This window comes from Chiloscyllium plagiosum, unplaced genomic scaffold (assembly GCF_037043375.1).
Source record: "Chiloscyllium plagiosum isolate Xiang-an unplaced genomic scaffold, Cpla_swu_hap1 HiC_scaffold_47, whole genome shotgun sequence".
NCBI lineage: Eukaryota > Metazoa > Chordata > Chondrichthyes > Orectolobiformes > Hemiscylliidae > Chiloscyllium > Chiloscyllium plagiosum.
This window is the reverse complement of record NW_028270185.1, coordinates 18,872,144-18,897,870: the sequence shown is the minus strand read 5'-3', so window position 1 is coordinate 18,897,870 and position 25,727 is coordinate 18,872,144. Positions and strand designations below refer to the sequence as shown.

Genomic DNA, 25,727 nt, shown 5'->3' with positions numbered 1-25,727 from the left:
AGTGATGTGTTACCACTCAAGACAGGTTGATGCTTTTTTTTTTGTTTTTCCTCTTCCCCTAACACCCTAGCAACCCAGTCATACCAGTGGTATTCATGGGGCCCTCCAAATATGCAGTGCAGACTGTGCGCAGCTTGCTGGAATTACTGGAAGAAATATGGTGGCCTGAAGATGCCAACGAGGCTGGAGGGTGAGAGACCTGGACCTAACCGTAACAGCTCGGTAAGATGTTACAATTTCCAGGGAAGCCATTAGTGAAGGAATTTCTTCACGTCAGTAAATCTTTGAGCTTCCACAGTGCCCTGGGGTGGGAAATTCCATTGGTTGAGCGGATTCAAGGTCGTAATTGATTAATGGCACAAGGGGTATTGTGTGTGTGTGTGTGCGCGCAGATGTGGGGCAGGATCAATGGGCTGAATGGTTTCCTCTTGTTCTTGTGTTCCTGACGGAAGGAAATTTTAGGGGCAATATTGAGATTGTAATGAGGGGTTTTGTTTGACTTCAGTGAAGTGACATTCTCTTCCTAGAAAACTGAAGTAACTGTGACTCAGGAGTGTACAGTAGTTGGGGGAAAAAAACAGTTTCATGTTTGCAAATCAGGGAAGGTAAAGGTGAGAATATTGGAAAGATGTTTCTGCCCAACACTTGTAAAATGTTATTAGGCACTGCCATACATCAGCCAGTACAGACCCGGGTAAGAGACTTTGGGAGAGTGAGATTGGAAGTTTGGTTAATTTATGATGGAACTGAATTGTATTGCTATTTGGCCCATTTTTTCCTATTGTTAATTCTTTTGCACTTGAAACTTCAGGTTTAAACCTGCTTTTCAAGTTGACCTTGGCCAGGAGTGGGGCATTACATCTTGAAGCAGGCAATTGGTGAGATCCCTGGAAGATCTCCGCACAGAAGATAGTATTTGCAGGGTCTGTAGAAGTGCTTTTAATTTTGAAAGCACTGGCAAGTTGTGTATGAACAATTCTCAGCCTGTTACAAATAGCCCAAGGGAATGTTTGAAATAATAATCTTGTTAGGCCACGTGTGACCATGACTAACCAGTGATATCAAGCAGCATGCCCTTGGACTGTTTGCAATAGACTGAGGGCTGTCCATATTCCAGCCTGTGCTTTCCAAGTTCAGAACATGATGTGTGACTTTCAATGTGATTTTGTGTTTGGGCAGCACTTGCTGAAAAGTCCTGACTCATGAACAACCAATTTAAGTTTATCATTTGAACTCATTATGGCTCACTCATAGTAGCTCTATGTACTCCTACACGGGGGCCTCTGCAGTAAAATAAACAATCTCCTGGCATCAGACCTTTTAAAGCATGGAAAATGAAAGCCTCCATGGCAATGACTTAACCAATTAGCTTTCCTCATGAGTATAAATTGTTGCTATCTCTGAAATTTGACCTCCTTGCATTTGCCCTGATTAGTGCCCAATTAAAGGTTTCAACAGCATTTTTCAGCATTACTCAAGTTCTGTACTACTGAGGGACAATTTACCTACTGTTCTTATGGCCATTCCCATAGATTTGTTCATCCTGCCTGCCTGCCTAATTTGAAAGCTTAGGTTTCCTCTATTCAACTGCTTTACTATACTTTTTTATTGTTCTGGCTGTGTCACTGTTTTCTGAATGTACGATGTCATTGAAGTCTTGATAGTTTCTCTTATGGATAGATTTAAAAATGAAGCTTCTGCAGCATTAACCTTATCCTTGGATTCGATGTGAACTACAGAGGGAGAGGCTGAAATGCTTTTATTTTGTTCCACGTTTTAAACTTCTAATGCGAACTGCAGAGTTGAAACTATAAATAAACTGTATTGTGTGCAGTGATGAATGTGTTTCCTAACTGTGTGACTGTTCTTATCTTATAGAATCCCCATGGGTATTGGGTGAAAAATGCCAACCCCAAGTTTACACTGAAGACACGGCAGGCATTCTGTCTTCAGACAACGAGACTCACTAAAATTGCACGGTATTTCTGTCAGAACCTGTTTCGCCCACGGCAGGCAGCACGGCGACCCTTCATACCAATCAACAGTGCGGCTATCAAAGCAGAATGTGAGTCCCTCCAGAAATGTAATGGGTTTCTTCTCTATAACTGGCCACTAGCTGAATACTGTAACTGAACTCTTCCAAACTGCAGCCTATCCAAACTTCGCTGCCCGTATCCTTACTTGCATGTGACTCTTTCTCCATCCCCCGTTTACACTGAGACACTTGTTTATGTCTGGCACAGTTTTAAAATTCTCTGACATGTTCAAATCCTTCCAAGGCCTCGCTCAACATATGGAAGGTTGAAACCGATACATGCTTGAAGTTGGGGTGAGGTCAGATCAGCCCTATTCTTATTGAATGGCAGAACAAGCTTGAGATACTGTATGTTCTGATTTTGTTTGCTTTTTGAGGAAGCTAAAGTGAGTGGACAAAAATTTGGCAGAAATGGAGAAAAGTGAGTTTATCCACTTTGATAGGAAAAACAAAAATAGAGTATTTCTTAAATAGAGAGGAGTTGGAAAATAGTGAGCTTCAAAAATACTTGGATGCTCTTTTCATAAATCATTGAGAGTTAACATTCTGATTCAGCAGCCACTTACGAATGCAAATGATATGTTTGCCTTTATTATAAGAGGGCTTGAGTTTGGGAGTCCAGGGTATCTTGCTGCAATTATATAGAAGAAAGTGAGGACTGCAGATGCTGGAGATCAGAGCTGAAAATGTGTTGCTGGAAAAGTGCAGCAGGTTAGGCAGCATCCAAGGAGCAGGAGAATCGACGTTTCGGGCATGAGCCCTTCTTCCTGAAGAAGGGCTCATGCCCGAAACGTCGATTCTCCTGCTCCTTGGATGCTGCCTGACCTGCGCTTTTCCAGCAACACATTTTCAGCCGCAATTATATAGAGCCTTGGTGAGATCATATTTGGGAGTATTGTGCAGTCTCTTTACCTGATGAGTAGTCGAAGGACTCGAAATATTAACTCAGCTTTGTACCCACAGGTGCTGCCAGACCTGTTGAGTTTCACCAGCAGTTCTGTTTGTGTTTAAGGTTCCAGTATCTGCAGTTCTTTATTTTATATTGGAGTCTAAGAATATAAGGAGAGGCCATTTAGAACTGAGATGTTTCCCACTGAATAGTGAATCTTTAGAAATCCCTGCACCAGATGGTTATGGAGGTTTCCATCATTGAGCATATTCAGGACTGAAATTGAGATTTTTAAATTTTGAAACTGGGGATAGTGCAGGAAACTGGTGTTGAACTACAAGACCAGCAGGGTGATGGGAACCTGTGGTGTAGTTCCAATGTATGGATGGATGTGAGTAGGGAGGACATGGGCAGGATTTCAGTCACGCGAGTGTGCTGGCAGACAGGAAGCTGGTTTGAAGTGTGTCTACTTCAATGCCAGGACTGTGCAGAATAAGGTAGGTGAGCTTGCAGCATGGATACGTACCTGGGACTTCAATGTTGTGGCAATTTCGGAGACATGGATGGAGCAGGGTCAGGAATGGATGTTGCATGTTCCAGGGTTTAAATCTTTCATTAAGATCAGGAAAGGTAGTAAATGATGGAGAGGTGTGGCTTTGATAGTCAAGGACTGTATGACGGTGGCTGAAAGAACTTTTGACAAGGACTCGCCTACTGAGGTGGTATGGGCTGAGGTTAGAAACAGGGAAGGAGAGGTCACACTGGGAGTTTTTTGTAGGCCTCCGCAGATTCCAGGGAGGTGGAGGAGAGGATCAGCAAAATGGTTCTGGTTAGGAGTGAAAGGAACAGGGTGGTCATTACAGGGACTTTAACTTGCCTAACATTGACTGGGAATGCTATAACTCTAGTACGTTGGATGGATCAGTTTTTGTCCAATGTGTGCAGGAGGGTTTCCTGACACAGTATGTCGAAGGGCTGACGAGAAGGGAGGCCACACTGGATCTGGTACTTGGTAATGAACCAGGTCAGGTGTTTGATTTAGTTGTAGGTGAGTACTTTGAAGAGTGACCATAATTCAGTTACATTTAGTTTAGCGATGGAAAGGGATAGGTACATGCCACAGGGCAAGGGTTATAGATTGGGGAAGGGCAATTATAATGCGATTAGGCAGGACTTGGGAGGCATAGAATGGGATAGCAAAATGCAGGGGATGGGGACAATTGAAATGAGGAGCTGGTTTAAGGAACAGATATTGTGTGTCCTTGACAGGTATGTTCCTGTCATGCAGGTAGAAAGTGATAAGGTAAGAGAACCGTGGTTTACTAAAGAAATTGTATCTCTTGTTAAGCAGAAGAGCGAGGATTAGGTGATGTTGAGATGAGATGGTTCCGATGAGGTGATGGTGAGTTACAAGTTAGCTAGGAAGGATTTAGAGAGTTAGGAAGAGCAAGGAGGAGACATGAGCAGTCTTTAGCAGGTAGAATAAAGGAGAACCCTAAAGCTTTCTATAGGCATGTGAGGGATAAAAGGATGACTAGAGTGGGAATGGGGCCAGTCAAAGACAGAAGTGAGAAGTTGTGTGTGGACCCTGTGGAGATCGGAGAGCTGCAAACAACTATTTCTCATCTGTTTTCACTCAGGAAAAGGAGAATATTGTAGAGGAGAAGACTGAGACACTGGCTGTGAGACTATAAAGGATTGAGGTTAGTAAGGAGGTGGTGTTATCAATTCTAGAAGGTGTGCAAGTCCCCTGGGCCAGGAAACTAGGGAGGATGGCAGAGCCTTTGGCCTTGATCTTTGATTGTCTACAGGTTTAGTACCAGAGGACTGGAAGATTGCAAATGTTGTGCCATTCAAGAAGGGCAGCAGAGATGACCCAGGTATTAAAGACTAGTGAGCCTTATGTCTGTAGGAAACGTTTTGGAAAGGGTTATAAGAGAGAGGATTTATAATCATCTAGCAAGCAACAATTTGACTGGATATGGTCAACATGGTTTCATCAAGGGCAGGTCGTGTCTCTCAAACATCATTGAGTTTTTTGAGAAGGTGACCAGGTGGATGAGGGCAGGGCAGGGCATTTGACATGGTGTACATGGACTTCAGTAAAGCCTTTGATAAGGTTCCAAATGGTAGGCGTTTGGAGAAAATGTGGAGGCATGGGATTGAGAGTAATTTAGCAGTTTGGATTAGAAACTGTCTTTCTGTAAGAAGGCAGCGAGTGGTGATTGATGGAAAATATTCAACCTGGATTCTAATTACTAGTGGTGTGCCACAAGGATCTGTTTTGGGACCACTGCTGTTTGTCAATTTTATTAATGACTTGAATGCAGGCAGAGATGGATGGGTTAGTAAGTTTGCAGATGCCACTAAAGTTGGTGGAGTGGTGGACAGTGTTGCAGATTGCAGGGGGACGTGGATAAACTGCAGAATTGGGCTGAAAGGTGGCTAATGGTGTTCTGTGCAGCTAAATGTGAGGTGATTCACTTCGGGAAGAATAACAGGAAGATAGAATACTGGGGCAATGGAAAGATTCTTGGTAGCTTGGAAGTGCAGAAGGATCTTGGTGTCCATGTACACAGATTCCCTGAAAGTTGCCACCCAGGTTGATAGTGCTGTTAAGAAGGCATCCGGTGTGTTAGGTATTATTGGGAGAGGGATTGAGTTCTGGAGCTGTGGTATCATGCTGCAACAGTACAAAACAGTCGTGCGGCCGCACTTGGAGTATTGTGTAGTTCTGGTCACCGCATCACAGGAAGGATGTGGAAGCATTGGAAAAGTTGCGGTGGAGATTTACCAGGATATTGCCTGGTCTGGAGGGAAGGTCTTATGAGGAAAGGCTGAGGGACTTGGGTCTGTTCTCGTTGGAGAGAAGGCAGCTAAGAGGGGATTTAATAGAGACATACAAGATGATCAGAGGATTAGATAGGGTAGAGAGTGAGAGCCTTTTTCCAAGGATGATGTCGACTTTTATGAGGGGGTGCAGCTACAAATTGAGGGGTGATACACTTAAGACAGATGTCAGAGGCAGGTGCTTTACTCAGAGTGGTAAGGGCGTGGAATGCCCTGCCTGCCAATGTGGTTAACTCAGCCACATTAGGACATTCAAACGGTCCTTGGACAAGCACATGGATGATGATGGGATCGTGTAGGGGGATGGGCTTGGATTAGTTCACAGGTTGGTGCAACATCAAGGGCCGAAGGTCCTGTTTTGCGCTGTATTGTTCTATATTCTATCACCGTGATCACATTTGAATCAAGTTGGTTGATGGGTGTTAACAACAAGCAGCTGGTCCTGAACAGCAAAGCAGAAACAGGAGGTCAGTTCAGCATTCAGGAGATGGTGACCAGGACTCCAATTGTACCTGTCTACCATTGTCACTCGGGGTCTGAACTCTCTCTCTCAAACAACTCCACACCGAATTGTGCACCAGTATCATATTGTTACAACACTGTGATTAACGTAGTCACCCTCATCAATGCCGTCTAAGTTGCATGTTTTGCTGTTTGTGATTCATTTAACCTTGTTGAACTCTAGGACTGGTGAAACCACATGTATGCAATGCGAGGACAGATGCTTTCTTTGAAATCTCTTCTGTCACTTCAAGCAACTCCTAAATACCACTCAGCTATTGAAAACTGTTGGCCTACCTATGAACCATGATTCCCCTTGCCCCTGAGATTCATTTCACAGTCTGTTGCCATTGACAGTTGAGACTCAGGATTGGGGATGTGTTTAATAGAAGTTACAAGTTTTAAATGTGCAAGTAAGTGTTGCTCCCTGTTAAAGCTCAGTAAAGATTGTGGTGCTAATAAAATACAACCTTGCAGTCATACTGCAGGCAGGGCCATATTGTTCTTATACGGTTCTGAGCTCCCTCAAAGTTCTGACAAGGAATTGTTTTCTCCAGTTCTTCAGATATCTCACACTTTCTTGGAAACTAATGTGTTTTGATTAGTTCTTCCATAAGGTGTAGGACACTGATGGGATATGGGCTGTCACCGCCAAGGGCAGCATTTGTTGCCCTTCCCTAGTTATGGCCCATCCGCACCAGTTCAGAGGACCAGTCAAATGATTATTGATGTGGATCTGAAGTCACATAAGGCCCAGACTGGGGAAGAATGATAAGTTTCCTTCCCCAAAGGATGTCCATGAACCATGCTAGTCTCTATATCAGAATTTCATGGTTATCATTACTTGGAAAGCAATGACCTGGAGCTGTTATTGCTGAACTAGTAATTCAGAGACCCAAGTTCAAGTCTTGCCAGTTAAGAGTCTAAAGATCCTTTGCCAATTGTCAGCAAAACTCCTCTGGATCACTCATGTCCTTTCGGGAAAGAAACTGCCATCTTTACCTGGTCTGGCCTATAGTTGACTCCAGACCCACAGCAATGTGGTTGACTCTTAACTGCTTTCTGAGCAATTAAGAATGGCCAATAAATGTTGGTCTGGTCAGTGACACCTTCATCCCGTGAATGAACTTTAAATATTGATTTATTTATTTATTAAGTTGCGTTCCACCATTCCTAATTGGAGGAATTTGAACTTGTCAAATTTTTCTTCAAGGAATGTTAGGCCAATATTTATTGCCAATTAGTAAGAGCAAGTGGTGATGAGCTGCACTATTGAACTGCTGCAATCCATGGGTGTTGATAGACCCACAGTTCTATGTGGAAGGGAACTCGATCATTTTGACTCAGTAACAGTGAAGAACTGGCGATATAATTCAAAGTCAGGATGGTGTGTGGCTTGGAGGAGAGATGTAATCCCTCTGAACTTTCTGTCCTAACAGGAGAGCGAGTCCAACTCCTCCTATCTCCACAGAGTCCAGGTCCCTTATCCCTGGCACCAGTGTCCAAAATCCCCTCTTTGCTGATTTTAGATTTTGGGCAAGAGATGCAGGGGCAGTGTTGGGAAGAATTTTCTTCCCCCCACGTTAAGTGGTAATAACCTGGAACTTGCTACCTATAAAGTTGACTTTTAACAGCCCTCTGGGCAATTAGGGGTGGCTAATAAATGCTGGCCTAAGCCAGTGACATCCACATCCCGTCAATTTAAAAATCACTAAGTATTAATTAGTGAAAATGGACATGACTGTTTTCAAAATGAAATTGGACAACCACTCTGAGCAAACAAACTTGGACTCCAGGGGCAGAGCAGTTAAAGGACTGACTGGATTGTTCCACGGAGAATTGGCAGGTACATGAAGAGCTGAATGACCACTTCCTGTGCTCTAAGTTATGCTGTGACCTTGACACCCTTCCAAAAGAATTTTGCCCAGAATTCAGGAGAATGTTTGAGCTTGAGGCCTAACCAGTGATCCATAACAATTTAGTGCAACTCCCTTGCTTCTACCTTTTTATCTCCTCTATTGAGAAGGTAGAGAATCCACATAACTTTTATCAACTTCCTCTGCCATCTTTAAAAGTTGTGTATGTTCATCTCCTGGTCACTCAATTTTAACCACCTCCCAGCATTAAAACCGTACTGTTTAATTATATTTCCTTAGAAAACACTACTTTGCAAGGTGTTTCTCTGTGGTAGCTGCATTTCTGTCCAGTCTGCGTATTGGAATACGAGTGCTGTACCTAGCTTTTGAAATGTTTGATGGAAAACATTTAAAGGGCCAGTTTTGCCTCTTTATTTATGAGATTATTCTTTCGTACCTGAGTTTTATAATTGAGTGCAGATACTTGCAGAATTATATGCCAGAATAATGTATTTTATCATTGGCTTCTCCCCTTCCCCTCAGCAATCTGTACTAGTCCAGTCATGGGTTTACAAATTACGCTGCTGCTGATGTGTGTTATGACGAATGTGTTTTGTTGGTTCCTGGTTCACAGTTTGACCGAACTGAAGTACAACCATGTTGCTATCTTTGGCTCCTGCTAACATTGCATTCTTAACCTCATAGGCACTGCTCGACTTCCAGAAATCGGGGAGAAGGCAATTAAGCTCAAACCTTTCATCAGGAAGTCATTGGAATCCATAGTCAAGTACCTGGGTAAGCAATCGCATGTATGCATGTACAATCTAGTTCACTGACTTATAACTCATGTACCAAGTTTCATCTGTACAAACTTCACTGGGAAATGGTGGCATTGTGTTTATATCACTAGATAATTTAAATTCAACTGTAGCAAACTTTTAATTAACCACCTGTGGGACCAGGAGTGTACCACTTGATCAAGAGTTCCTTCCAGTCAATGTAAAAACATGCACATCGTAATAGAAATGTAATGCAGGGGGTGTATGTATTGCTTGTTATACCTTATTTACAGCATAAATCTCTTGAATAGTAATGCAACTTTTGCCTGAAATAAAACTTAATGGCAGAGAGCCTTCTTACTCAAACTCTCAACTGACTACTCCAACATCGTGGAGATCATGATAATGCAGTAAACTTCCTGTATTTCAGGTGTATAATTTTTACTGGTTTATCAAGGGTGCCAGTTTATAAGATGCTGTTGAAATGATTGTTTGCTGTAATAAAATCTGGAATTGAAAATTAGTCTCAGTAAACCCAACTTGTCCTTTCAGAAATCCTACATGTGACTTGAGACCCACAGCAATGTGGTTGACTCTTAACTGTCCCCTGAAATGACTTCGCAAGTTTATTTGAAGGACAAGTAGGGATGGGCAACATGTTAATCTTGTCAACATGTCCACATCCCATAAGTACATAATTGAGTTGACCATGACGCAGTGTGTAATCTGTCACGAGCAGATAGTAATGGGACCTGAAGGTTGGACAAATGGTTCACATCCAAGAACCATGTGTCTCACCACAGGAAAATGATGTGGAGATGCCGGTGTTGGACTGGAGTGGACAAAGTCAGAAGTTACACAACATCAGTTTATAGTGCCAACAGGTTTATTTGAAATCACAGGTTTTCGGAGCATTGCTTACCCGATGAAGGAGCAGCACTGCAAAAGCTTGTGATTTCAAATAAACCTGTTGGACTATAACCTGGTATCATGTGACTTCTGACTTTGACCACCGCAAAACAACAGGTTGACTGTATTCCTCCCATTGGCAATAAAGTCCTACTCAAATTTGTTTAAGCATCATGAATCAATTTCTCCAGCAATTGCCTATAGCAAAAAAAATACAAGCCCCTAGTTCAGCCAAGACTCCTGAGTACTTCCATCATTTTCTGTTTCAGATTTCCAACATCTACAGAAGGGTTTTGCTTCTAATTAGGGGAAATATCAGCCAGGTGTTCTGTGTTTGGTATTGTCTGACTGTCTTACTCATGAAGTGGGTAACACTCTGGTGTGAAGCAGAAATTGTACAGCAGGCAAGACCTGGACTTGCTGGGGTTGTAACTGAATACATTATGAAACATGTTCCTTTTTACCCTTCAGAGCTCCATCCACCTGTTAAGACTGTTCCCAGTCTGCCTGTACATTCAGGCAGTGTGACTCCTGCCAAGATGCCCCCTGTCTTAAACCATGGTTCTCCAACTATTCTGGGCAAGCGAGGATACGAGCAGCACAATGGTATTGATGGTCAGTATATCATACAGAATAAACGGGTATCTGGGCAGCTCGAGTACCCACTTCGGCAGTCCTTAGCTGTAGTTCCTGAGAACATCCTTTGTGCTGTAAACACGAAGCAGGTGATTCAGTTGTAGTGATGGGCATTGGGACGTGAGATCTCCTTAACAGTAACCTGTTCACGCTGACTTCAGACCAAAGATTGTGACTTGGGTGCCCAGCTTGAGGCGCTCGACCATTGAACTGAAATGATTCCCATTTCTTGAATCAGAATACACACTTTCGCTTGAGTTGACACGACGTCAATATCCCAACAGTTCTCCCATTCATGCTTCTCAGTTCGCTGACAACTCATGTTGCAGCTCAAACTGCGTGAAGTGCTTGTGTGACTGAGAAGCTCCAGCTCGTATGGACGAGTTTACAGATGGTTCGCCCTTGCTCACTTCAGTTAGGTCATGTGTCAGCTTAACTGTATGTGGTATTCTATAAATGTTCTTCATTACTGTCTGTTGGTCCTTGTTTACCAGGCACTATGAAGAAACGTCTGTTGATGCCGTTTAGGGGTAAGACAATCGCGCAGTCGTGCTCACGGCTACACGCTCATCGTGAGTGCTTTGTGTTGTTGCTCCCCTTGCAAACCACCCCCTACCCCTTCCGGCTTTGATAACCTCCAAAACAGCCTCCTGCTCATGGATTTATTTGCTAATCAGCTTGAGAACTCCAAAACACCATTGAGGCTACTGCTGGATCTTGTGAAGGGCATGTTGAATGACTCTGATATTTCCACCTGAGTTTATGCAGTGAGAGACACCTTCGTGAAATATATGGGAACAAATTCCTTCTGCATTCAGGAACACGTGGTTAGAGTATGTATTTCCACTCACGAGTACTGTGTGCTGCTCTCCAGTTTCAATAGGTCCAAGCAGCCTTAACTAAATTCTAGAAAGAGTTGTTTCTTTGAGGTGTTATTTGTACTGTGCTTTGAACAATGAGCATCATACCTGATTGACACCTTTTCCAGGTCACTTTTATAGTGTTCATGCTCTAGAATATGCTCTAGACATGCTCCCCGTGTCTGCGTGGGTTTCCTCCGGGTGCTCCGGTTTCCTCCCACAGTCCAAAGATGTGCGGGTCAGGTGAATTGGCCATGCTAAATTGCCCGTAGTGTTAGGTTAAAGGGGTAAATGTAGGGGTATGAGTGGGTTGCGCTTCGGCGGGTCGGTGTGGACTTGTTGGGCCGAAGGGCCTGTTTCCACACTGTAAGTAATCTAATCTAAAAATAAGCACCCACTGTTCTAGAGTTGAGAAGGAGCTGGCAGAGGGTGGAAGTGAAGGGTCTGAGATTGGCAGATTACAGGCTCAGCTTGTCCTTGTGCCAGAGTTCCTGCAATAAAACTTCAGTCACAAGGATCTTGCACCGCCTAGAAATATTGGTCTAATGTCTGTGCTGCACTCTTGCACACTGTTCGGCAGAATAGCTAATAGTGAAGTGGTGATCACTTACACAGAGCAGTTGATGCTTGTCCAGTCCAGCACAATAAGTAAGGAATATTCCTGGTAATTATCAGGCCACAGGGGAGAATTTCCTCTCCCCTGGCTGGTCTAGGCAAATGGGATACTGAGCACTGTAAACCAGAAAGTTTCTGGTTCTGTCCTACTTTGTGCTGCAGTAACTAGTCAAAAGAGGCTAGTGAAGTGCTGCGATTGTTCTGGGTAAGCTGGGATCAGGATTGGCTAGAGTTTCTGCTCATGGCCTCTGTCCAGTGCTCAATCGGGACAGTCCTTAAGAGTACCTGAAACAAAGGCTGGATCAGCACAGCTTAGCTATTCATGCCCAATGCCCTTTTCACACTGGGATGGCTCTTTGGGTGAACTGGCTCAGTAGGGATGAGTTGTCAGCTTCCCGATGTCTGTGGAACTAATTACATAGTCAACCAGAATCTTCACCATGAAGAATAGGAGGCTGGCAAGATCAGATTCAAGCTTCAAACATGGACTCTGTCTTGCAGTAGATGCTGGGGTGGCTGGGGATGGATTTGCAGACCTGAAGCTATTTCAGATTTTGGCAGTGATGGTGAGGGGTTGAGAGAATTGTGGCTGCTTTTTAAATTAATCTTCGCCTGGCTCTTTGAGGTGGTTTGTGGATGTTTTGGAGTGTTATCGGTTTGCCATACTCCTGGCTTATGCCTCACTTGTTTTCTCAGATCTGTGACCCATTATGTGTACAACAATTGAAGCTGCAAGGCAGTTATGATTCAGTGGCACCCAGTCCTCATGATTTATGCAACTGCTTTTAACTGCCTTGCTGTTTATTATTGTGTGTGTAATGTATACCATGCAGTGACTTTGCTATTCAAATCTTTTGAATGAAGTGGGCACCAGCTCCCCTACTCTTTGCAAACCACATGATGACCTCAGCAGCGGTAATGTGAAGGACAGTTGCCTGTAAACCACAAGTATATGTTGATCACTGTATTGTATGTGTTAGTGCATTTTCCTGCTTGGTTGTCATCTTGTGTCTGTTAGCTGGTTGTTATCCAGAGTCTGAAAGAAATGTACTGTATTTTGATTTAAGAATGACTTAACTCAATTTCGGCAGCTCATTGTTGCATAAGGCAGACCATTGTCCATCAATTCAGCAACTCCTCTTCCATCATTGTGCTGTTTTCATCTGATTCTTCCTGCAAGTTTTGAGGGTCAGCATCGAGGAGCCCAGATCATGCATCTTGGTTCAAGTTAATCTCCTCTATTCTGCTCCAACCTCAAAACATGGTCCTTCACTGTACCAGTGATGTTTCCTCAATGTCCTGTGTCTGTTTTGGGTGAAATTGACAATTGGGAGTGATTTGTGCTTTGAGCCATTGGTTCATCTCACGTGGGATCCTTCCAGCCAAGGAGGTTTCATTATATTTGTCAAGACTGACCTTGACCCATATCTCAGGGTTGACCGTTAGCACTTAACCCCCTGCTCTGACACTCAGCTCTACTGAAATATCGAGCAATTTCCCAGCCAGCATAAAATTTATCGAGCAATAAGGTATTTGAAGCTTGTATGAGATGATTATTTGGGGAGTCAACAGTGAGCTTTCCAGCTCCCTTTGGTACTGTGGAGTCTGTGCATGCTATAATCTCATGGTGTGTAGTGCAGAGTACACTAGGTTGTTTTTATCTGGCACATTCTTGTAGAATCAGCACAATGCAGCTATCCCACTGCCACCCCATATCTCACCTCAGGAGAGCTGGAACCTTTTTGAAACCAATCTGCACAGATTGGGCTCTGACTCGAAAAGTAGAGACGGTTGGTGAATGAATGGGGTGGATAAGTAAGTGACACCTGCTTTGTATATCATCACTGCCAATCCTTTTCAACAGCCACTTGTTCCAGCTGTCCAAGGGTGATGTACCTCAGAACGGTGCCCCATTTCACAGCCCATCTTTGACACTGGAATCAGCCTTTTGCTTCAAGGCTGTTTGTTAGAGGAGCGGGAATTTCTCAGTTCAAAGCTAGATGGTAGTCTTTGTGGAAATGTGGGGAATTCTTTTGGGACTGTTGCTGTAGCTGGCAGCTGTACTATGTAATTGGGGTCTTCACTCATTGGGGATGATTGAGAATATTGGTGGGAGTTCATTAGTTGGGCATAAATGGTGCCTTCTCAGTTCTACTTGATATAAATCCCAGTTTAGGAATTTACTAACTCCACATGGAAAGATATTAGCCTGACCTAATCAAACTCCACAATCTAGTAAAGTTTTAAAACTCATGTATTGCACTTTTACTTCAAGGAATTAATGAGAATTGAATAATTCAGTAACTGTGTCTGACAGCGTTAACTCCAGGACTTCTGTGCGAGACTCAGCCTCTTGAATTTCAGTTCAGAAGTTTTGTTGAAATAAATTGAAAAATAAAAAAAGGCTGACAAGTTGTTCGTGTATGGAATGAGCTGCCAGAGGAAGTGGTGGAGGCTGGTATAATTGCAACATTTAAGAGGCATTTGGATAGGTATATGAATAGGAAGGGTTTGGAGGGATATGGGCCGGGTGCTGGCAGGTGAGACTAGATTGGGTTGGGATATCTGGTCGGCATGGACGGGTTGGACCGAAGGCTCTGTTTCCATGCTGTACGTCTCTATGACTCTGAGGGGAAGGGGAATGAGAAATGTGCTGTGTGGTTAAGGTGAGCTGAGAATCCAGACAGTAGTCCGTGGATCTGAAACTTGCGGTGCTAGTGAGATTGTGCAGTTGTTAACCTGATGAGTACAACAAACCAGAGGAGGTGGGGACTGAAGTCCAATTAAAAGACAATTCAAAGAGTTTTCATTCCTTAGCACCTAATTACAGTTGATAATTACCCTCCACTTTGCAGGAGAAGAATCTTGCTCTTTCCCCCCGCATCCCCTCCCCATGTCAGCCATGGTGACTGTCCCTTGTGTTCAAAGATCTCAAGCTCAAGCTCCCCATCCTTTTAGGCAGTTGTGGGATGGTTTGTTTCCTGCCACATTCCACAAGAGTGATGTTTAAACCTTGCATCAACTTTATTATTATCTCTCAATACAGTAAACTTCTTACCACATTTTAGCTGTCTTTCCATCCAATTTCAGCAATGACCTATTGACACACCTATCCCAACCATGGTGCTGCTCTGTTTCCTGCCTCTCTGTTTGGAGATTTGATACCTCCGTATTCTGATATTAAGCCCTTATGTACAAAGTTCACTGTTGGATGTAATCTGAAGCTCAGGGGATGCTTTTGCCTGTTCTCCTCTCCTGCATTTAATTCCATACCATAAGCACGACTTGCCATTGGTTGTCTAGCCAAGGATTGAGAAGTACATCGAGACTGATGCTGTTCATTTTCAGTCAGCATAATTGCTATTTACAGCCAAGCAATCAGGAGAATTCATCCCTGTGATGTCCCCTCCTGTATGCCCTGAGTATTAATTCCACACAGACCCAGTGACACAGCTTGAAGGGGATGTCCTCGTGCTGTTGTCTTGCTTCCTGCCTCAACCAGGGAGCAAACCTGCGACCTATCTCAGAAGAGGTCTGTGCCTAAACTCCAGTACATTGTTTTCACACACAGCATCATTGGTGAGCTCCAGGGGTAATGAAAACGGCTGTGTGATCTCTGGGTGTTCAACTTAGCAAAACAAGGAAGACACGTCAGAATAGGCAATCTGTCAACGTGACGTTGTCATTTATTATGAATTTGATCATTAGCACTGAGGCTTGGGTATTCAAAAACACTTCATGTTAAGAATGTCCATCAGAGCCTGGGTGCAAGGTCTTTGAGGTGAGGAAGATTCAGTCACACACATCGGACTGGTTTTCCCAGAGGCTGTATGACTATTTTACCATGGACCCGTGCATGTGTGAGAGAGAGTCTGCAAACAGAGAGTGGGGAATTGTACATCCTTCTGTAATCATCAAACACTCTACTGATTCTGGTTTTTTTTACGTTTAGCAAATCATGGACAAGTGAGACAAATGGTAAGTTTTTTTTAAACAAGTAATGCATCTCTTAATTTATACAGTTTTTCATTTCTTGCGGTAATGAGAGGAATTCCATTTGAGGCACTGTCACCATAGAAAACTCTCAGACTAGGTACATCACAGTATTAGGCGGAGTCAAGTGGACTTCAGGACTCAAGTACATGATGAGTACTGACAAATGTAAGTGCCTTAACCACCCCAGACTTCGCAATGCTCATTCCTATTGTATCCAGTGGAGTATAGGGGTAGAATAATTCCAGTAATCCCAAATCATGAGAATTGTGCAGCCAGTCAACTGCTCATCTGGAAAATCCCCAACGTTGAGGAAATTAAGGTAATGAATATGTGGAGAGGAGAAGTACTGGAGAAACTTGAGGGACTAAAACCAGCCATTCCCCAGGACCAGGGAGCCTGCATGTTAGCATTTCTTAAGAGGTAGTGGATACACCGCCATGATTTTCTATAATTCTCTCATTTCCAGATTAGTCCCAGCAGATTAGAATTTAACAAATGTAGCACCACCTTTTGAGAAAGGAAGGAGAGAGAAAACTGGAAGCTACAGGTCACTTAGCGTGACACCTGTCAAAAGGAAAGAACTGGGCACTGTTAACAATGCCTTAATAATGTACTTACGACCCCAAACTATGATTAGAGTAAATCAAATTTTTTTTATATAGGGATAGCTGTTTGGCAAATTTGAGTTTTTGAATACGTAACTAATGGGATGGATAAAGGGTAAACCAGTCGATATCCTGGGCTTGGATTTCCAAGTCTTATTCACTGAGGTACAAATAAGAACTAATGGAGCTGGGATGGTATACAGTATTGGCACAGATGAAACATTTGGTTAATGAACAGGAAGCAGTAGGAACAATAGGGGTATCTTCAAGTTGGTGAGCTGTAATGGAGTGGTGCAACGATCAGTTCTGGGACCTCCGTATTTACAATCCATGTTCGTGACTTAGTCGAAGAGATCTAAAGTAATATGTGCAAGCTTGCCAATGTTAGAAAGCTGGATGGCAATATAGCCTGCAATTAGGACCAGGGGAGGCTGCGAAGAGAAACGAATTGAGTGGACAAAATAATCATCGATGGAGTATATTCTGATGTATAAAGAGAGACAGATGGGTTAGGATGATATTCATTGGAGTTTAGAAGAATGAGATGGTTCTCTCAGAAACCTCTAAAATTCTAACAGGACTAGACAGGGTAAATGCAAGAGGGATGTTTCTGATGACCAGGGAGTCCAGAACCAGGGTCTCAATTTAGGTAGGGGTCAGTGTAAACCACTTGGGACTGAGATGAGAAATGTATGCCCCCAGAAAGTGTCGAGCCTGTGAAATTCACTACCACTGAGCGGATGAGGCCAAAACATTTTTGAATGTTTTCAGCAAGGAGTTGGGTTTAGTTCTTAAGGCTAAAGGGATCAGAGGTATGGGAGAAAGTCAGAACAGGGGGTGGATTTGGATGATTAGCCATGATCATGTTGAATGGCGGACCAGACTCGAAGGGCCGAAAGACTACCTCCTATTTTCAATGTTTCTATTCAATTCGGTCATGAAAAAAAACTTAAACATTGTAACTGTCTGTGGTCACAGAGACATGGATGTACTTGTACAAGAAACTCAAAGATAGAATGCAGATGCATCAAGCTAATAGGAAATCAAATGCCTATTTGGCCTTTTTATAATCAGGGGATTGGTGTACAGGAATGAAGATGTATTTAAATTAGATTCCCTACAGTATGGTAATAGGCCCTTCGGCCCAACAAGTCCACACCGACCCATTCCCCTACATTTACCCCTGACTAATACACCTATCACTATGGGCAATTTAGCGTGTCCAATCCACCTAACCTGCACATCTTTGGAGTGTGGGAGGAAACTGGAGCACCCGGAGGAAACCCACGCAGACACTGGGCGAATGTACAAACTCCACACAGACAGTCGCCCAAGGCTGGGATCGAACCCGGGTCAATGGCGCTGTGAGGCAGCAGTGCTAACCACTGAGCCACCATGCCCCCGCATTTCAGAAATATTCATGATTAGATTAGATTCCCTAATCTTGACCCAGTTGCACAGGACATAATTCAGACCAATCTTGGAATGCTGTGCTTGATTTTCATCCCCATTCAGGAAGGATATACTTCCACTGAAGATGGTACAGTAAAGGCTCACTAGATTAAATCCTGGGATGGGAAGGTCACCCAATAATAAGGATCTGAGATAGTTGGGTCTATATTCTGACATTTAGGAAAATAAGAGAAAGGGTTTCAACAATGAGAGGTTACTCACATTGTCTGTGGATTCTAGAAATTAGTACAATCGCTGGATAGGGGGACAATTATTTCCGACTGAGATGAGAAAATTATTCACCTTATTAAAGGGCTGTGAATATTTAGGATTCTCCACACCAGAAGTTTGGGAATGCTCCTTCAATCAACGTATTTACAACTGAAATAACTTTTTGCTGTCTCTGGGTTCAAGGGATATGGGGAGTGAGAAGAAAATAGATCTGAAGCCTTAAGATTAGCCTCAATTGTCTTGAATAGCGGAGCAGTCTAGCTGGGCTGAATTACCTACTTTTTCTTCTGATCTTCCTTGGCAAGTTATAGACCATGTTCTTCAGATGCTTGCAAGTGTGTTCCAAGTTTTAATTCTCTGCTGTTTGACAGTTCCGCGTGGGGATATGAGTTTGGTTTGAAGTGCGAATGAGTAGGTTTATTGCCAAACAATGAACACAAGCACAAGATAGAGGCTGATGCTCCATGCAATACCCCTGGAACCCATCAGAGGCTGCCTCTTCCTAATGCTACAGCCAATCATCAGGTGTCTGTTTACTTGTAGGCATCTTTTATATAATCCCCAAATGTATAGCACCATGGTGGAAATCATTTGGTCTCGGGTCTGTTCTTGCAGTTTCTTTCTCCCTTCTTTCCTCCCTCTTTTGCTAATCCATATCTTGTATTTCTGAATACTAATTGTTTGTGTCCTGTGACAGACTGCCATTAACAGGGGTTACATGATTAATGGGAAACCATACTCAAGAAACTCCAAAGTGCTGAAGCCGGGGTCCCTTCCCCCAATGAAGGGCAGGAGGATGAACTGGATCGACGCACCAGATGATGTTCTTTTCATAGCAACGGATGAAACTCGGTAATGACTGAACTTGCTCTATGATACAGGCAGCATCCTGTGTCTGTGGTGTACTAAGCTTGGTGATGATCTGCTGTTTGTGTGGCCTCCCTATTTACATCTGGCTAATAAACATGAGCAACTTTTAATTTTTTTGTGAGAAGTGGGTATTGCTCATTAGGCCAGTTCCCTCATGTGTCATAAACCACTTAGCAGATTGATGTGGTTCAACACATGTTATGCCCCTGTGAAATGATCATGTGAAAATCAAATCCAACCAAACAAAGTATGCTACCATTGATTGTACTGGACGTTTGTTGTAAAAATACACATCGCAGATTTGGTCGCTGATTCAAAGTGTCATCCCAAAATCAGCTGACGATATGAGGAGTAGGAGAGATGGAGACCTTGACAAGAAATAGGCTAGCAAAAGGACTAACTCTGAGGAAGGGTTGGGAAACAAGAATGAGAAATATAAAAATGAGTAAGTTCTGCAATTTATGCCGTAACAAATAGGAGGAGCCATTCAGCCCCTTATGAGCCTTATCTGCCATTCGGTAGAATCATGGTTGATCGAACATTCCGCACCTTCACTTTTCTTCCCCATAACATCATCTGCTGATGAATCTTTCTATCTCATCCTTGAGCATATGCAAGGGCTCTGACCCCACAGTTCTGTGTCAAGGAGTTCCAAAGACACCCGATCCTCTGGGAAAAGAAATTTTGCCTCATCTCAGTCTTAAATTCGTGCCCCTTAATTCTAAGGCCACCTCCTCTGGTCCTAGGCACTCCTGTGAGGGAAAACATTCTCTCAGCATTTACCCTGTCAAGCCCTTTAAGAATCCCATCACCTCTCATTCTTCTCAACTCCAATGAATAGAGTTCCAAACCTTTTAGCTTTTGCTCATAAGACGATCCCTCCATATCAACCGTTATCATTCATGTTTTCTCATGTGATACTCCATTTGCCAACTTTTTGTTCACTCACTTAACCTGTCATTATCTCTCTCTGTAAACTGTTTGTATCCATCCCGGAGCCTGCCTATGTTTGTCTCTTGCAAATATGGCTGCAGTACATTTGCTTCCTTCCACCAAGTCATTCATATATATTGTAAACAGTTGCAATCCAGCCAGAGGACGTATCTGCCTTTAACCACATTAGTTCGTCAAAATACTAGTTTTGTCATGATGGGGATGGTACTTAATTCCTCCCCTGTATTCTTTAGCATTAGTGGGATGTTTGATGTATCTTCCACCATAAAGGCTGCTCCAAAATAACTGTCTAATTCCTCTGCCATTTACTTGTTTCCCATAGCCATCTCTCCAAATTCATTTTCTAAGGGGCCTATGTTCACTTTGACCCCCTCACTACTTGTATATTCAAAGGCGTTCTTATTGTCAGTTTTTATATTCCTCACTAAATTGCCCTCTTTTCTTCCCCTTTTACTATCTTTTTGGTCTTTTGTTTCTGAATTTATTGTAGTCTTCAGGGCTATCACTAACTTTTGTTTCCTCATGATTTTCCTTTCAACTTAATGCTGTTTTTAACTTGCTCAGTCAGCCATGGTTGTTTTATCCCTCTCTTAAACTCTAGAGGAGGAAAGATTCTTTGAAAAGATTTGTAGCTCAGGTTGTGGATGAGGTTGTAGATTTGTTCGCCGATACTTATGCCACAAACCTAAAGAAGAAAACACTACACAACCAAACACGAAAGTGACAATGCTGTACATCAAAGAAATATCAGAAGTGACTACCGGACTACTCAGACCCCAAGGAATGTTAGTGACCCACAAATTGACAAACACTTCTCACCAGCTCCTCTCTAAAGTTCATCCTGTTGGATGTGGGTGTTGGGTCTTTAACATTATCTACAATATATCCTGCAAAGACTGATAAACACCACATCATACAAACAGGAAGAAAACTGACTATACAAGTGCACTCTCATCAACTCACCACTCCTGACATGGCCAGTACACACTCATTTCCAACCCCACAGACAACTTGGACACATGTTCAACTTGGACAATGTAACCATTGTAGCAGGGGCAAAATGGAGAGAATTCCCCGAAGCCTGGCAATCCAACTATAAGTCACTCAATAAACAAATTGAACTGGACCCCATTTACAAGCCACTCAGATACAGAAACGGCGGTACCAAAAAACAGAGACACATAAATGACAGGCGGGACAGACCACCAACACTTTATTGAAGACACACTGATGATGTCACCTAGTGAGGCAACGAAACATCTGCAGAAAACCACACCAGCTCAGCAAACAAATCTATGACCTCATCTTTCTTCCATGCTGGCATGCATTTTTGCTGAGTCATGGGTTACCTCCTTAAACATTCATGCTTACTGTCTTTCCTGCTAATCTATCCTCCCGTTCACTTCAACGACCTATCCTTGTTTCATTGTAATTCCCCTTATTTAAGTTAAACAGAGTTGTTTGCGACTCAAGTTGCTCTCACTCAAAATGAATATTAAATTCTGTCGTGTTTTGATCACTACTAGGGGGATCTTTTACTCTGAGATTTACAGAATGGGGAGTGATCAGCCAATGGTCAATGTGCTGAGAGACAAAATGGGGAATTGGTAAGGTCAGGATGATTCGGGAGTAGGTTAGTTTGCAGGTAGTTGATTTGGTCTCCGAAGCTAGACTATTAGTTTTCTGATCAAACCTGAACTGAAACCGCTCTTTCAGTTGGAAAGTTTGTCTGTTGTACAATTTGCAGTTTTATTTAGTATTGTCTTTTTCCCTTTGAAATTAGGAAAGTGCGTAAGATGCTGGGTCCTGTCGATATGAAGCGGGCAGCGCGTCAGCCCTACAGACAGATTCTAATTCGACAAGGACGTACATCTTCTGCATCGCAACAACCCAGGCAGCCCATGAATGAAGAACCAATTGTCATCGAGGATTAATGCAAAGTGGAGTTTTAATAAAGCGAGAGACTTGTAGTCCCTGTTATACTTGAACCTTCAGTGCGCATGAAGTAGAGCTCCTGAACTAGACTCCAAATCAAGTGCTTGTCAGCCTCACGTTTAAGATCAATTTGAAGGATTATTATTTGAGTTAGATTTCCAATGTCCTTCCAGAGTGGACAGTGGCAGTGGACAGAGTAGCTGATGGCTACAATTAAAGGCAGCTCCGACAGCCTCTTCCACCCCTTCTCGGTGGCTACTACCTTTGTTTTTGTTCCTGCAGGAAGCGGAGCTGCCTCGTGATGTTATTTGCGAACCTGAATGGCCTGTGGTTCTCTTTGTTCTTTGAACTATCCTCTTGCTCCAGTCTGTGCTGCTGGGGCTCCCAGAACAATGTGGTTGTCTATGGCTTGGTAAAAGGTTTTTTTTAAAGAAAAAGAAAAGTAAAGAAAAAGATTTTAAGAATTCCTTTTATTTTGAGAATTGTCTGTAATAGTTTAAGGAGGTGCCGTTTCTCCTCGGTTTAAGAAGCAAGTTTTGTTTTTATGAACTGGTTGGCGTGCAGTTAATGCAGTGCATTGTTTTTGCATGTTACACTGTATATTGTATCCTTGAACCCATTTAAAATGGTGCAGTTTTCCAGTGGAACCGAAGAGGGAAAAAAACTTTCTTAAAAGACTTTTTTTCATGTATGACCTTGAATCTTTTCATCACTTGAGATTCGTTATTGCAAGTTTCACAGTGAATAATTATGTACAAAATATTTTTCCATGTTTCTGACTTGGGTTGTGTTTGAAGCACCCTGATTTTCACAGTGAGATATATTCCTACTACAAGGTTCTATAGTTTAGTGTGCTGATATGTACATACACTGCTAATGTAGTTGGTAAGTTAGTGTTATTCAGTCATTCCATAGGATTCAGGGAGGGGCAGTGGATGTAAAGTTTTACTGATTCTCTTTGTAACAGCTTAAGGACGTGCAGTGTCCCCACTGGGGCAACCTGGACTCGGTGTCCCTCTTGGAATAGTCAAATGAAGCTCATCCTTAGCCATACAAAAATAATAAAGCATCAACTGAAATCTCTCCAAGTTACTTTCTTCTACTTCAGTGTTTTATTTTGTCAAGTGCTCTTTGGCTATCTTGCGATGCATGTGGCATGTTTTCTTTTCAGTGTCTGTGTGGAGCCCTTGCACCTTGTTCCAGGGCAGCCTTCACACCTTTTCTGAACCAATGCCACAGCTTGAAACATAACCCACAACGAAAGAAATGGGAGTGCAAAAACACAGCCATAGGCCAATTAGTCACACAGACCATTCGGAATCCGACATGATTGCTGAAAGAGATATAAAAACTGTCCTTTATTTTAAAGGGGTGTGACCAGGAGGGCAGATGAAGGGAAAACCAGCATTTAATCTACCTGGATTTCAAAAAGCATTTGATAAAGGAGGCAAAGTTAGCTGTGAGAAGGAAGCACAAAGGCTCCAAAGGGATGTAGGTTAGGTTAGTAGGAGAGAGTGTAGCAGGTGAAAAATAATGTGGGAACATGATGCTATCCACTGCAGGAGGAAGAAAAGAAAAGCAGTGTTTTTTTAAAAGTGAGAGATTGGGAAGTGTCAATATTCCTAGAGAGCCAAGTGTTATTATACACCAGTCACAGCAAGTAATTGCATGGTATGTTAATTAATTTGTATTGCAAAAATTATTGCAATGTGAGTAAAGAAATCTTAACTGCAGTTGTATAGGGCTTTGTGAGAGCACACCAGGCGTACTGTATACAGTTATGATCTCCTCTAGAAGGATGAATTTGGAGGGAGTGCAATGAAGATTCTCTGGACTGATTCCTGGATGACACGATTGTCCATTGAGGAGAGATTGAATACAACAAACCCAAATTCCATAGAATTTGGAGGAATGAAAAATGACTTCATTGCAACTTGGGCTTCACAAATTAGATGCTGGGACAGGCAGATGTTTGGAGCATTGGGCCCCAGTGTCCACTTTAAGCTTCAGCGTGGACTGGCCTGTTTCCACACTGTAAGGAGTCTAATCTATTTAGAAGCGAGATATTTCTCCACACATATGATTGTAAATCCTCCATTCTGTTCGGAGAGCTGTAGATGATTTGCCATCGGCAATACTTAAAACCAAACTCAACAGATTGTTTTAAAATTATACAAATGGAATTGAGGGCTGTGGAGATGGTGGGGTTGAAGCAGATTTGAAATGCCGCATGGCTTACTAATCATATTTCCACGTTCTTACACAGCTTTCGTTTTCCCCCCCTCGGGAAAATATTTTCTCCAAATCTACCCAGTTAAACCCCTTCATATTGTAAAGATTTCAATGAGCTATCTCCTTAGAGTAAGAGGAGCCTGGCTTGTTCAGTCTGTCCTGATGGTTATAACCTCTAACCTCAGAAGGTATCATCTTTCTGAGTCCTGTTTGCAATATCTCCGATGCCTCTATCACTTTTGTAATGTGGGGTCCAGAAGTGGGTGCAGCTTTCTTGAACGTGGGCTGAAGAATGTAATTTTTGTTTAACAGAACTTCCCTGATATTCAGTCTTGCTCCCCTTGAAATGAACTCCATTGCTGTGCTCACCTTTTTGTAGATTTCTGAACTGATTTTTCTACTTTTTAAACATTAAGTTCCTAGATCCGTTTGCTGCTCTATTCCAACTTATTTTGCAAGGAGTGAATGACCTCTTTACCCTTTCCAACAAATGCACCTTTGCACGAATCTCTCTTGAAATTAATTTGACAGTTTTAGAATTGTAACTAGTGTAAATATATTATGTTGGTGGCTGTGAAGCCCAATGAGACACCTTGTGGTCATGGAAAATGCTACAGAAATGCAGCTTTATCTTTTCCTGGAATCAAGGTTGATTCTAGGGTTAGTAGAATTATCTTGAGAGATTGAGGAACCTGGGCATGTGTTCCCTGGAGTTTCAAAGAATGTGAGGCCATCTCATTGGAGCTTACAAAATTCTCTCAGGATTTGATAGGGTTAATGTGGATAGGATGTCCCGCCAACTCCAACAAGGGGTGGGGTGGCAGCAGTGTTAAAATGCAGTCTAAGTCACTTAAGACTGAGGTGAGGAGAAATTCCTCCATGGCAATGGTGAATCTTTGGAATTTTGTACACCAGAGGGTTGTAAACACTCAACCGTTGAGTATGGTCAAGACACAAACCTATTGAATCTGGGTAGGGATGATTTCAAGGAATACAGTGATAATTGGGGGAAATGACTGAGGTGATAAACTTTGATCTGTTTAAATGGCAGAACAGGCTCAATGGGTCAAATAGGCAAATATCCAGGGCAACTAGGAATGGGCAATAAATGCTATCCAGCCAGCGACACCCACATCATGAGTGAAGTTTTACAAAAAAAACCTACTCCCATTTCCTATATTCTTATTTCAAACCACATATCGAAATAAACATTTCATGGTGATGTATTGCATTTTGTGGATTAAGCAATTGAATGTAAGAAAATTAAATGCACAAATGTCTTTGATAGAGTGCTAGTCATAAATATGATTTCCCAGTCAAGTGTCAATAAATGTAAACCAAAAAGGCTATAACTTATCTTTGATTTCTAATGTAAGGCCACCTTTTAAAATGGTATTATTAAAGGCATGAGTTTTACTATTTTCAACACTGCTGGTTTAAGGGTCAGCAGTACGGGTACAGTAACCAAGACTCCAGTAGTGAACAACAGTCATCCCTTCGAAAATGAAATTTTGTTAAAATA

General features: G+C 42.6%; 1 protein-coding gene across 4 annotated transcripts in view; it reads left to right on the top strand.

The window, feature by feature from the left end:
• The window catches only part of LOC122542881 (metastasis-associated protein MTA1-like), a 118,509-nt gene extending 93,017 nt beyond the window's left edge, over positions 1-25,492 (top strand). The window contains exons 14-21 of one of the 4 annotated variants that reach the window (XM_087984041.1): positions 71-222; positions 1,879-2,065; positions 8,837-8,926; positions 10,291-10,425; positions 10,950-11,027; positions 15,883-15,908; positions 18,912-19,066; positions 21,822-25,492. In XM_087984041.1, the coding sequence (XP_087840167.1) occupies positions 71-222; positions 1,879-2,065; positions 8,837-8,926; positions 10,291-10,425; positions 10,950-11,027; positions 15,883-15,908; positions 18,912-19,066; positions 21,822-21,972 (974 nt within the window). In that variant the 3' untranslated portion in view covers positions 21,973-25,492. Of the gene's footprint in view, positions 1-70; positions 223-1,878; positions 2,066-8,836; positions 8,927-10,290; positions 10,435-10,949; positions 11,028-15,882; positions 15,909-18,911; positions 19,067-21,821 lie in introns of all 4 variants that reach the window. The other 3 variants (XM_087984043.1, XM_087984040.1, XM_087984042.1) reach the window with 3 other exon arrangements.
• The last annotated feature ends 235 nt before the right edge of the window (positions 25,493-25,727 follow it).